At 43.4% G+C, this 13984-nt stretch overlaps 1 protein-coding gene across 1 annotated transcript in view; it reads right to left on the reverse strand.

Moving 5' to 3' along the window:
• Positions 1 to 1558: 1558 nt before the first annotated feature.
• LOC139416106 (ATP-dependent RNA helicase DHX15-like) overlaps positions 1559 to 13984 on the reverse strand; it is a 34568-nt gene continuing 22142 nt past the window's right edge. The window contains exons 7-14 of the mRNA XM_071164398.1: positions 13610 to 13696; positions 12983 to 13132; positions 12219 to 12327; positions 8655 to 8846; positions 6896 to 7018; positions 5829 to 6019; positions 3065 to 3234; positions 1559 to 2627 (exon numbers count right to left, since the gene is read on the reverse strand). Coding sequence (XP_071020499.1) covers positions 2510 to 2627; positions 3065 to 3234; positions 5829 to 6019; positions 6896 to 7018; positions 8655 to 8846; positions 12219 to 12327; positions 12983 to 13132; positions 13610 to 13696 — 1140 coding nt within the window. The 3' untranslated portion in view covers positions 1559 to 2509. The remainder of the gene's footprint in view (positions 2628 to 3064; positions 3235 to 5828; positions 6020 to 6895; positions 7019 to 8654; positions 8847 to 12218; positions 12328 to 12982; positions 13133 to 13609; positions 13697 to 13984) is intronic.

The following is a 13984-nucleotide window of genomic DNA, read 5'->3' on the forward strand; positions in this document are numbered from 1 at the left end:
TTTTCCTGAAATGTGCAGACTTCAAGTTATTGGCTGATATACACTGAACAAAAATGTTTAAAAAACGCAACATGTAAAGCATTGGTCCCATGTTTGATGAGCTGAACTAAAAGATTCCAGAAATGTTCCATATGCACAAAGCTTATTTCTCTCAAATTTCTGTGCACAAATTTGTTTACATCCCTGTTAGTGAGCATTTCTCCTTTGCCAAGATAATCCATCCACCTGACAGGTGTAGCATATAATAAAAGGCCATTCTAAAATATGCAGTTTTGTCAAATCCCACAGACATCTCAAGTTGAGGGAGCGCGCAATTGGCATGCTGACTGCAGGAATGTCCACCAGAGCTGTTGCCAGAGAATTGAAGGTTCATTTCATTACCATAAGCCACCTCAAACGTAGTTTTAGAGAATTTAACAGTACGTCCAACCGGCCTCACAACCGCAGACCACATGTATGGTGTCGTGTGGGCGAGTGGTTTCCATTCAGCCACGAGCATTAGTGAGGTTGTGCACTGATGTTGGGCAAATAGGCCTGGCTCGCAGTCTGCGTTCCAATTTATCCCAAAGGAGTTTGATGGGGTTGAGGTCAGGGCTCTGTGCAGGCGAATGAAGGCCTTCCCCAAACTGTTGCCACAAATTTGGAATAACAGAATCGTCTAGAATGTCATTGTATGCTGTAGCATTAAGATTTCCCAATCTGCCAAACTCAGATTTGTCCGTTGGACTGCCATAAGGTTGAAGCATGATTCATCATCCCAGAGAACGCTATTCCAGAGTCCAATGGCGGCGAGCTTTACGCCACTCCAGCCGCGCTTGGCATTGCGCATGGTGATCTTAGGCTTGTGTGCAGAAACCCCATGAAGCTCCCGACGAACAGTTCTTATGCTGACGCTGCTTCCAGAGGCCGTTTGGAACCTGGTAGTGAGTGTTGCAACCGAGGACAGATTATTTTTATGCCCTACATGCTTCATCACTCAGCAGTCCCATTCTGTGAGCTTGTGTAGCCTACCACTTCGTGGCTGAGCCGTTGTTGCTCCTAGTAGTTTCCACTTCACAATAACAGCACTTGCAGTTGACCGGAGCAGCTTTAGCATGGCAGAAAATGTGACAAACTGACTTGTTGGAAAGGTGGCATCCTACGACGGTGCCATGTAGAAAGTCACTGAGCTCTTCAGTAAGGCCATTCTACTGCCAATGTTTTTCTCTGGAGATTGTATAGCTAGCTGTATGATCAATTTAATAGACCTGTCAGCTATGGGCGTGGCTGAAATAACCAAATCCACTCATTTGAAGGTATGTTCACATACACTATATATACAAAAGTATCTGTGACCAACAGATGCATATCTGTATTCCCAGTCATGTGAAATCCATAGATTAGGACCTAATTTATTTATTTAAATTGACTGCTTTCCTTATATGAACTCTTTGAAATTGTTGCATATTGCATTTATATTTTTGTTCAGTATGCAGAGTACATATCTATATGCACAAAAAATAACTAATTGACTTCCAAGGCCAAGCTTGAAAAGCCAAAAAAAATGCCAAGACCTTCATTACAAATTATTACAGTTTATTCATGTTATTTAAAATGGATGACCAGGTGATTTCCCAGTCTGCACACCACTATAATCTCACATTTGTTCACACAAGGGGATCTCCCCTGTGTCCATTAACATACATTAAAGGCCCTATGCATCTGTTTTTATATCAATATCAAACCTTTCTTGTTAAATAAGTACCTTACTGTGATAGTTTTCAATTAAAATGGTCAAAAAGAAAGCAATTTCTCAAGCAAGAACTTAGCTTGGACTGTCTGGAAGTGGTCTGAGTGGTGAGGGGAAAACGGAAAACTAGCTGTTATTGACAGAGGTTTGGAACTCTTTCTTATTGGTCTATCAACTAATTTACAAAAGTCCATCCCATCAAAACAGGCTGAAATGTCAGGCTCTTTTCAAACAGCTCTTACACTAAAAGGGCATTATCATTTTCACAGTATTATTCCAACCTCAAAAACAATATATGAAACACAAGACAATCACATTTCAACCTATTGAGCCCCTCCCCTTAACATAACACCAAAGTCTGGTAGCTATACAAGCAAGACGGTGGGTGCTAAACCGTCCACGCTGGTATTTTCCTTAAATTTAAGTCAAAGTTGGTTCAATGAATTAGCATGGAATGTCTCTACCTAAGTACATTTCAGTAAGAGTTCACACTTTCTAAAAAGGAATGTCAACATCTACATAAATGGTCATGCTTTACCATGGTCAATGGCAGTAACTGTGTTGACCGCTAACTCCTACCCGGATCGGCCGCAGTGCCAACCACCTGTTAATCACAAATGACTACAGGTGGTCAAAATAAGGAAGACCCAAACAAAAAGTATGAAAATAATACATTATGAACCAATGAGAAGAAAAGGCTTTTGAAGAAAATGAAGAGTGCTCAGATAAAGAGTTCAGATTCCCTTAGTGCTGGTGGTATTGTTGTCATACACACTTGTGTTAGTACTGAGAGTATTCTTTGGTTGAGAGTTTAGCTATGATGCGCTCCAACTGTCTCTTGGCTTCACAGTTGGGGAAGTTTCCCATCTCATAGTACTGCGGGGCGATTTTCACCAGCCTGGGAAAGGACACAAATAAACAGTCATGAAATGTGTCTGTGAGTGAGTGAGTGAGTAAGTGAGTGAGTGAGTGAGTGAGTGAGTGAGTGAGTAGGTGAGTGAGAGAGAGAGAGAGAGAGAGAGAGAGAGAGAGAGAGAGAGAGAGAGATTGGTGCAGACATGTAAACCTACAACGCGCACAGTCCCACAAACACATAAGGAGCAGGCTGACTGCTTTTTTTACACACGCAACTCACATTCTCACCAGTCTAGAAGGAAACATGAACACTAGAAGCTGTAGTCTCGCTCTCTGGAATATGGATCTAGGAGCAGGCGAGTTTGACTGCAGGCAAGCACATTCACAGACGCCTAGAAGAATCTAGGAGAGGACCGACTATAGTCAGGAGCACACGCACTAGACAAGATGGACCTGGGGCTAGGCAGGCAGTGAGCTTACCACTCTGGTTTGATGTCGGTGCAGGTGCGGATGTAGTTTTTGGTGGTCAGCACAAACTCATTGTACATCACCCACTCCGGCTTGTGGTCCAGCACAGTGGAGGGGTGCAGCTGGACCACCTGGTTGTCCTTCACAGTCAGGTAGTGGCCTGTACGCTCCAAATGGGCTACCTGTCAATCACATACAGAGACAGTAGGCTAGATAGTAGCTGCACTGGGCACTTGTTCACACAAGACTAACTACATTTCAAGAGGTCTTCCATTGACATTTATTAACAAAATATCACTAATGCATACAGTATCAACTAATTTAAAGTCCATACACGAGGGATATGCATCTTTCTCTTTCAAGACGATTCGATGTGTATCTAGATACATGGGCTCCGATACGATACAGAAACAATACGTTTTAGTTTGAAATTATTTGGCGCGTTTCGGTTTGATTAGAGGAATGAATCGATGCGGTTCGGTGGGATACGGTTCGATGCTCTAACATCTGTTGCATAAACACATCCATTTTCCATTCAAATCTGCTGAGCTGACTTGTGTGTCTAAATTATGTACAATATATGTCTATGGTGTATGTAGTCACCTGAGCCACTGTCAGATTGGGGGGCAATGTATGATTTTCTCTTTTGATCTGAATTAAACATGTTCTAGCTAGTAATGTATCAAATAATTAGCTATGGCAATGAATAAATAGCACAACTTTGGATTTCACCCCGTCTCAAAACGAATGGTTTTGGTCGTTATGTAATTATCAACTTGACCCTGTATATCTAAAACTGACCATATACACAGATTATTTAAAGCAAAACAACCAAAACTATTGCTGATGGGGAACCTGAACAATCGTTAAAAAAAATCCAATATAAGCCCCGATCAGCAGGTATAGGCTATAGCCAGATGAAAGTTGTCTCCGGTAGCTTACTTTTATTCCGGTAAAACACATTTTTCAACTGCACAATAACCTATCAAATTACATTGGTTTTCACTCAACTAATAAAGCCTAATATTGTGCAAGCCAGTTTACAAGCATTTGAATGCTGAAGGTGCCGCGCAAATGTGTAAGATCAGGAATAGTCCGCCTACATCTTGTTGGTCTGCGCACGAAGCAGCCTGGGGTGTTTCAGCATGAAAAATGACTTGTAGATCAATGACGTTCAACACAGTTACATGCTTAGTTTGACACTGAAGAAGAGGACGTATCAGTTGTCACAAAAGAGTAGGTATTTTCAGAAGGTAGAAAAAAGTAATATGAGCAAAACGTTTTAGTGAACCGGCGATTCATAACGTTTGAATCTATTTTCTGACCGATGCATGCAACATTTGGATTGGTTTGAGGTCCCACAGACCGATGCACTCAAATCTTAAACATTTGAACCAGGGACCAATGCATATCAAACGTTACATTCCTACCATACACGCACAGAAACACAGTATCAAAGGTTTACTGATCAGGCACTCGTGTTTTTTTTTAAATCCTGAGGCGATTTAACATAGTTTTTTTTACCATCTATAATCCCTGCAGCCGAATCAGCCTATTCAGGTATGAACTAGACTGACCCCTTGGAATGTAGTGTACATCTTAAAGTACAATGAGCACAATCAATTACACAGAAAAGGGAAGAAGAGGCAGCTCTGGGCTTAGGCGTTTTAACTTCAGCATAATTTGGTTTCCGTTCGGGGTACTTCAATATGCAGACGATGGCTGCTGTGATTAACGAGGCCAATCAATCAGTCTCAATAAAGACCTCTCCAAACAAAGATGTGCGCTCAAACGCCTCTGAACTGCAATATGAGCTACAAATGTGTCTTTGCGATAAAAGGTTAATGTTGACAAATATTGTTATATTAACGGCGTAATTCAACTTGTCAGGTCCCTTGTTTTCAGGTTCCCCCAGAAATGGACTTTCAACAAAATGTCATTTATTTTCCCTTAGCAGGCAGCAAATTGCCTTGAATTCTTATTATGTGTTTAACTGGTAGTGCCTGTGTGCGCACACTTAGGGGAGGCGATCCATTACAATAAGCATCTTGACGTGTTGTGTTTTAAGCAACAGTGTAAACACCTGTTAACTAAACAGACATGGTGAGTATCGAGAAAACACCACCAAGGTGAAGCACAAAAGCAGCGCTGCATCTTACTTCAATCTTAAAGGGGCAATCTGCAGTTGCTACAAAGAATTTAACTTTTGTCTCGTGAGTTTAGTTCAACTGTCGTACCCCATCAGAACCCAAAATATACGCTTGTTTTATGCCAATGTTTGTTAAAGTAAATGTAAAACTATAGCCTCAAAACATGGTTAAAACTATCATTTTTAGATCAGTCCTTGCATCCATAGCTCTGTGTATGAATTTGAGAGCGGTTACATTTCTCCAGCCCCATCTCTCAGCTTTTTACTGAAACAGAGGCGTGGAGTACGCTTTGTTATTGTTTCAACTGTTGATTGCTACTTTAAGGGATGGCATTAGTTTGACAAGCTAACAAGCTTATATTGAAGACGGGTTATCTAACCATAAGTCAGTGGTACAGTGCTATTTTCCAATTTCAAAACATTGACTAGGGTTAACTAACTAACCCACATACTCTACTCTGGCCTGTGACATTTTTGGAACATGTACAAGGGACTAGCCAACTACCCAAAGGTCAAAGCCAAGTGCTGTGTTGTTGGGGGACAATATGGCGCCATAGAGCATGACAACACATTCTGAGACAGACCCTCTGGGTCCTTCCTTTCTCTGTTTGGCCAGTGAGCACTGACCTGCATGAAGAATCCTGTGACCAGCGCTCTGCGAATGTTGATGTAGTAGTCTCTGCTGGTGAACTCTGTGCTGCGGCGGGGCAGGCTGAAGCGGTCCATGATCCGGGACAGCTGCTGGCGCACGTTGTCAGCCGACATCAGCGACCTGTAGTTCACAAAGTTGTCGTAGCACCACTGTGTCGACTCATGGTCTGTGAGAGGTGAGATATAGATTTACAGTGCTTTCAGAAAGTATTCACACCCCTTAAATTTTTCCATATTTTGTTGTGTTAAAGCCCGAATTTTAAACTAAAGTAAAACTACAAAACATTTGACAAAGAAATTAACTTTTTGTCCTGAATACAAAGCGTTATGATTGGGGCATATCCAACACAACACATGAGTAGCACTTCATATTTTCAAGCATGGTGAAGGCTGCATTATGTTATGGGTATGCTTGTCATCTGAAAGGACTAGGGAGTTTATGATAAAAATAAATGGAATAGAGCTAAGCAGAGGCAAAATTCTACAGGAAAACCTGTTTCAGTCTGCTTTCCAACAGACATTGAGAGACAAATCCACCTTTTAGCAGGACAATACCTTAGCACACAAGGCCAAATATACACGGGACCTACTTACCAAGACAACATTTAATGTTCCTAGTTACAGTTTTGACTTAAAATTGTCTTGACAATCTCTGGCAAGCAATGATTACCTACCAACTTGGCAAGAGCTTGAATATTTTTTTTAAGAATAATGTGCAAATGTTGTACAATCCAGGTGTGCAAAGCTCTTAAGACTTACCCAGAAAGAGTCACAGCTGTAATTGCTGCCAAATGTGATTCTAACATGTTCAGACTCAGGGGGTTGAATACTTATGGAATCAAGATAGTGTTTTATCTTTCACAAATGTTTTACAAAAGTTTGAATTTTTCTTCCACTTTGACATTGCAGAGTATTTTGTGTAGATCGTTGATAAAAAGGCACTGTATGTTAGGTGACATTAAGGTTGACTTACCGGACACAGATTAAGCCTAGTCCTGAATTCTAATAAAGCATGCTCAATGGACATTCTGTGGGACACGTACTCTGTTTGAAGGCGTGGTAGACATTGAGGAGGGTCAGGTGGTCTCCGTCAATGTGGGCGAAACGCATCTTGGACTCGTCGGCCGCCTTCCTAGCCTCCGTGGGTCGTACGAAGCACTGTGGGACTAAACAAGGTTGGTATGGGCCCCAACACAGCCGCCCATAGGGATGAGTTAAGCAATTCCCACAGAGAAGAACAAGGCCTCGGGTCAGAGAGGCCAGAGAGAGCACTTCACGGGGCACAGAGCATTGCCACAGGTGCGTGTCGGAAGAAGGGGGTGAAGGGGGCTGGGAGAAGGCAAAGGAGGGTTGGCTTTCTCCTGCTTTGCGCAGGATTGAGGTTAGATGTTTTACGAGCTGCATACTGTAAGACCTAACCTCAGCCAGGGTATGAGACGGGCATAGAAAGGGGCTCCAACCCCCAAAACATTATCTTTACTCAAACTGTTTGGCTAAAGGGCATTTATGAGGCTAGCCTGCATCTGACTCATAAGCTCTTTAAGCGGTGGTGCAGAGGGACACCAAAGAAAGTGTCCTCTTAACCACTCAATCTTTGCCTGAGCACTTTAGAGGGAAACCCATGGTCTTGCATCCACGCGGAAAAGCCCTTGTACATCAAAAGGCTGCATCAAACACCTCCCGCCTTCCCAAAACTTGTTGTGAGCAGCCTAACGTTAAAACATGCTCCATCGTGGGCTTAACGGGTGAAAGCTGAGTGTTTATCGATTCGAACCCCTACACTTGGTTGCCTGGGCGATGCGAGGCCTAGTATCCACTGCTGACTCGGTAATGAACTCAGCAGAAAACCGGGTTCCTTGACACACCAGTTATAGATGTGCAGCCTGTCCAAACAGCTAGTTAAATTCCCTTTCCCTCTGTTCAAAAGCATCGGATTCATCTCAATGAGCAGCACTCTGCTTTGGCAAGCCTAAAGTGCAATTACTGCCGCAGCACATTGGTGCTGCTCAGACTATAAACTCATTAATTTACTGTAGACACGCATTTTTCCTGCCTGACAAATATTAACTGACTGACACCACCAACTCCTTCTGCTCTACTCTTTCTTCCTCACTGTGTTCAATGGGGTCGTGTGCAAAGTTAAGGCCCATTAGAGATTAAATTTGCTATCAGCCGCAAGTCAAATCACATTCATCAACATCGTTATTGAAATTCACAGTTGCAGAGATGGAGTTCAGATTAAACCCCCTATACACAGCTCTTTTTAGAACTCCATCAGTACTAGAGTGATGTCATTGCTACAATGACAGAGAGGCATGGTTTTATGTTCTTTCCCGGACAAATATGTTTTTCTAACGAACCAGGTGTGAAATGCTTGGACCAGCTCTAGACACCAAACAAACAAATCTAATGTCAACAACTGCATATCAAAGGCTAGATAGAGTAGGGTCTTCATGTTGTGTCTGCAGACACAATCACATAAAAGTCTTGAGTTTCAGGAGAAGTTCATGACTTTTTTATTTTACTTAACTAGGCAAGTTCATGACTTTAAACATATCATCTAATTATCTCCAAAACCTGTCTGGTGAAATAGGCTAAACAAGAAAGGGGTCAAGGGTGAAGGGATCATCGTCTGGACAACTAAAAAAAAAAAAATTGCAGATGCAGGGCACTGAATCCATATTTTGTGGAGGATGAAGGGCAAATTTGTCAAGAACATACAACTTTCACAGGAAAATTAGTGTGCACAATAATGACGGTGGCTTGTGATGGGCATACCACACTTTTCTCCCTGAGTATTACCTGACAGCATGGCTGTGATGGACAGGATCTCATTGGAGCAGTTGAACTCGCAGGAGGCAATCACCATCTTGGCTAGCTGCGGGTCTAGGGGGAACTCGGCCATCATGGAGCCTAGCTCTGTCAAGTCGCCGTCATCGTTGAGCGCCGCCACGTAGTTGAGCAGCTCCAGGGCCCGCATCAGGGTTTCCGGTGCTAGAGGGAGACGAGGGTAAGAAAATATTTGTACTATTGTCAACCGCTGCCATCTTGGACCAGGTCTTTTCACACAAAAATTTGATTTTATATCAAATGAGAGTAACCTGGATAAATAAGGTTTAAATAAAGAAAGGTTTAAATAAGAAATTGAAGAGAAGCACAGGAAGCGCAAGGGATGGCATAGGAGGAAAGTGAAAAAAATAAACCGCCGAGGAAGATGGAAAGAACACAAGGGGAGATTAAAACAAGCACCTCTATATGTGATGGCCGGTTACCCCGAACGGAAACTTTAATGGTGGAGGGGAGACTCATTTTTCATCTTCAGCTCCGCTGATTCAAAACAACTCTAATGCAATTACAGGGGAACCCTTCACTTAATGCATCAAAACAGGGCTCCCACGTTTGGTTAAAAGATTTTCCCCAAGATGCAATTATTGACCTTCGGCTCGGGAAAACTGAAGCCTAATGACCAGTTGCATGTCAACTGAAAATTAGCTTCGGCTTCAGCTGAGGGCCATGTTGTTCATTTTAATTTATCTCAAATAAGGAATCAAAAAAAGCCTTTTTCAAAATACAAGCAGGTATTTTCTTATGACGAACAAATCGATTCAGGGCATCAAACCTACTTTTGTTATAGAAAAGTGAGATCTAGCCACATTACTTTATCAATGGCTTGTGGCAGACGCACTCCTTTTGGAGGAAAATCTGATTTTGCAGTATCTGTAACATGATGCACAAGTGTGGAAATGCAATCTATACATGATGCACCTCATCAGAAATAAACTATTGACCACCTCAATACATGAGAATCCAATATATTAACCAAGGGCCAAATCAATTGGACTAAAGGCTAAAAGGTACATTAAACTCACATTGGCTTTGAAATGTACTACTCTGCAAATGTCAAGAGGCAAATGAATCCCACCTAAGGCTGGTCCTTCCTGTAAATCGCTACTGATTTCTCTGGGACTTTATGTGATTTGGTGAGCCGCTTCACGCCACTGCCACTGTGCTTATTGAGCGTGGAGCGAGGCAGGTTGACAGAGAAATAGACTGGCCGCTCGTGTGCTCCCTGGTTACAGGGTGGAAACCAAGGTTCTCCATTAAGATTCAGGCCTAACTCAAATGGCACACAAACTAAAAGCCAATGGCCAATGGCTTCCATGCCTGGGTTAACCTTAAAATATATGGACCTCTCCAATCCTTGCTCACTCCAAGGTGTCACCCTGCCTGCACCTTTTCATTGCATACAGCCACAGAAGAGAGCAGCAGCTCAATGACAGTGTCCCCACTTGCCTTAATGACAGCAGCACAAACCCAAGTCGTGATTAAATCCTTTTAATGTGCCCAAATTGATGATAAATTAAAACAAATGGCTGATGGGACTCATCCCCCCACCATTATAGCAGCAGAGGTTTTCAATCGTCTCAAGGAAGCATTCCATCTCTCAAGCCCTTTGAGGAGCTGACATTTTATTCATTGGGTTGTCTGGCCTCATCAGTCAGATGACGGTGTGTGGACAATCCAAATGGCTACAGGCTAAGGCAGGGGTTCCCAAACCTTTTTTGGTCCGCAACCCCATTTGTGATCCCATTTTTTTTGCAGCCCAATATTTACTTTTTTAATTGGGGCTATGCCAGTCTATTACAAATTGGGACTAGCGCTCTGGCCTAGCGTTTAGAGCGTTGGGCCAGTATTTCAGAGTTTCTCTCACGACCCCATTTTTCAAAATCAGGCGACGCCTAGTTTGGGAAATGCTGGGCTAAGGAGCAAAACATGTTCTAATCATGCTCCTCTACCTGGAGACCCACATCCATTGCTCTCTTTAACCAGTTCCAGAGATCCACTTGGCTGAACCCAAAACTCTGGCATAGCCATCCTGGGAGTGGTTCTTCTGCACCGCATGTCAAATTGACCTGTGCGCCGGCAAGATACAAAGACTTTTCTTGGAGGAGAAGCTTTGAAGTACGTTGGAGCGAGGGCACAGCATACTCCGGCTATTCATCTTTCTAGTCCAATCAGCTTGTGTTCCCGGGGCGCTAAGCAGCTAGTTAGACGGACCCAGTGCCTCCACTGACAGCGTGTAGAACTTCCAGGGACAGCCTTTTTTTCTAAGTGGATGAATAAGGTAATCATTCCTTCCCCTCATTCCCAGTTAGACTAAATGGACAAGGCTTGAGTGGACCAGGCGGGGGGCTAACCCTTAAGTGCTAGGAGACGTATAGTTGTGGGAGAGAACTGAAGGGGGTGGGTGGCGGAGGTTGGGGGAATAGGTCAGTCACGTTTCACTGGCGGAATATAAAGAGAAGGCAATAGCCAAGGTGATACCGGGGCTATTGATGTAACCAATTTCATTCTCAAAATGGTGTTTGGCGCCGTGGATGGGGAGAGATGGGTTTAATCTCGGAGGTGAGATGAAAACTGTATTAAGGTGGTGGGGGGGTCTGGGGTTGAGGCTATGGACAGAGAGTCCGGGGGGGGGGGGGGAGCAGTTCTCCTTGGGGAGAGTAAGAACATAAGAACACACGCATGGTGTGTTGGCTCCGGAGCTGCTGGGAAGAGAAGTGACATTGGGACGAGACAAGGCACCTCTTGTGCGTTTTGGCCAGGCTCCAGCCCAGTGCAGATGAACAGGGAGAATAGGGGGTGCCTGGAGAAGCGACAGCCCAAACACACATCGACTGACCAGCCAAACTACTCCTCCCTAGTCACTACACCATGTCCACCCACAGCGGATAGGAACAGACTTGTTTTGACAGTGCAGTTTAACTACCTATTCCGGCAAAGGAGCAAAGAACCACAAGGTCCAATGTGGTCATTATGCTCAACTTCCAAGACAGAACAATTATTTTAGACTCTACAAACACTACACATTTTCTCTTTTTCATTTTTCTAAGCTCATAGCTGACCCAGATTGGGTGTCATACATCAAACATTTTCAGTTCAACAAAAATGTTTTTGTGGACCTGAGATGTACCCGTCCATGTCTATTCATTAGCCCTTAACAGATGATTCTGTGATTGAAATGAGACATAAATTCACCATGGTGTTATCTATCAAAACCCAAACTTTACAACTTGAGGCCCTATTCAATCAATCTCCTTAACTGGGTTTCCAGGATAAGTCAAGAACATTAATCTCTTTTAAGTAAAAAAAAAAAGTCATGTTTGGCTATGTGATTTACACTGTGAAACAAAGAAAAACTCGGCAGCATATACAATCACACTGTGTACACACGCTGTGCAGAAAGAAATGAATTTAGCCTTGACTGAGATTGACTGAATAGGTCCCCTAGTAACACAAAAACAAGATATTAACACAACAAAAAGTTCTATCCCTTTTGTCAAAATGCAATAAAAGAGTTATTACCTGGTGGGTCCATGAAGTCGAAATGGACCAAGTCGTCGATACCTAGCTTCTTGAGCTGCAGCACGACCGAACCCAGGTTGGACCTCAAAATCTCTGGATACGTGTTGTCCTGTGACAGAAGAAAGGGAAACCGGAGGAGACGGTTTCAAATCAAAACAAATTAGTAAGGGTGCTGATTATCTCGTTACACGCACTCGTACGTCAAAGTGAACAGAAAATAGAAGTCTAGGGCCGCTTGAAGGGCTATTTAACTTGTTTTAAAATGCCCTCTGCCAGTCGGTGTGACGTGAAAGAATTACCCTGTTAAAGTGGAGGACTGGGTCTTTTACGTGTTCATTTGTCACGGGGGGGGGGGGGGGATCCGTGTCACTGGCGCAGGTTATTAAAAAGGGCTGTGGGTGATTGGTGGGGAATCCAGCTGTCAGAGTGAAAAGGGCTGAATAAGGAATAGGAGACTTGTGTTCTAAGTGGAAATACTGGATAGCTGGGAAATGGAGATGTTTATTTTCAGTGTACAGGTATAATTAAGCCTCATATGCCTTTTCTCTGTATAGTCTAGAGGTACAAGTGCACTGCACTTATAAGAATCACGGATACAAGTAAGCAATGAACGACGATGCTCTGTACACTCTCTGGAAATAATGTAAGATGTAGATATCTCGACCTGGGGACATTAGCATTCCTAAGCAGCTTCAAATAATCAAATTGGTTATAGACAATTCATCTGGGACTAATATAATTCTTATAGCAGTACCACTACTAACCTGCATCTCGGTCTTGTAGGCCTTCTCTGTGTAGAGGCGGAAGCACTTCCCTGGGCGTGTCCTCCCGGCGCGCCCCGCCCTCTGCTGGGCCGAGGCTTTGCTGATGGCCGTCACCAGGAGGGACTCCACTCTGATACGAGGGTTATACACCTGGAAGGAACAGCAAGGGGGACAGGTGAGGTATTGAGAGGATTCAAATCACTCTTTTCACAAACACAGGTACACAATAATTTACAAAAGGGATGAGGCATAGGGGGCATCATGGTTGAGAAATAGACCAGCATTTATATGCAGGTTACAGGGGGAAATTGAGTTTCACACATACACAAGAGACACTAACACACATATTCCCAAATCACATACACACATAAGCACAAACACACATGCACACACACAATCCAACCGGGAAAATATATCATCTCTGATTGAGCCACGTGTATGACTTGGCTCTGGGCTAGAGAAATGTCAGAGGAATAAATAACAGGCTTTTCCATCTCTGCTGCTGTCAGGTGCAGCGCTGCTCTGTTTATCTGGGGATTTTCAGGCAACAGAGGCAGATGATCGGAGAAGATTAGGCTAAGGAGGGGTGGATGGGGGTGACGCAGGGGAGGAAGGACAGCGGCAAACCTTTTGCTTGGCAAATCCGGGATCAATTACAAACACCACACCGTCAATGGTCAGGGATGTCTCAGCGATGTTTGTCGAAACCACGACCTGCGGAAATTAGTACAGCTGGGTTTAGAGTCAGTCGTTAGGGAGGAGTTGTGGGAAAGGGAGAGTAACATGGGTCGAGGCCCTGTAATGGAATGGCACCATTCAATCACTCACTCACTCATTCCGGTATTTGGTCATTTGATAGGTTAATAATTCAGTCATTCACATATTCATGAATTCTCAATTTTGACACAGAGTCTAGTCATAAGCTGTTGAATATGTGAGGGAAATGATTAGGTCATAGGTCAAAACTTACTGCCATTGGGGGAGGTCAAAATATCTTAGTAT

The sequence above is a fragment of the Oncorhynchus clarkii genome, chromosome 9, assembly GCF_045791955.1.
Source record: "Oncorhynchus clarkii lewisi isolate Uvic-CL-2024 chromosome 9, UVic_Ocla_1.0, whole genome shotgun sequence".
NCBI classification, from domain to species: Eukaryota; Metazoa; Chordata; class Actinopteri; order Salmoniformes; family Salmonidae; genus Oncorhynchus; species Oncorhynchus clarkii.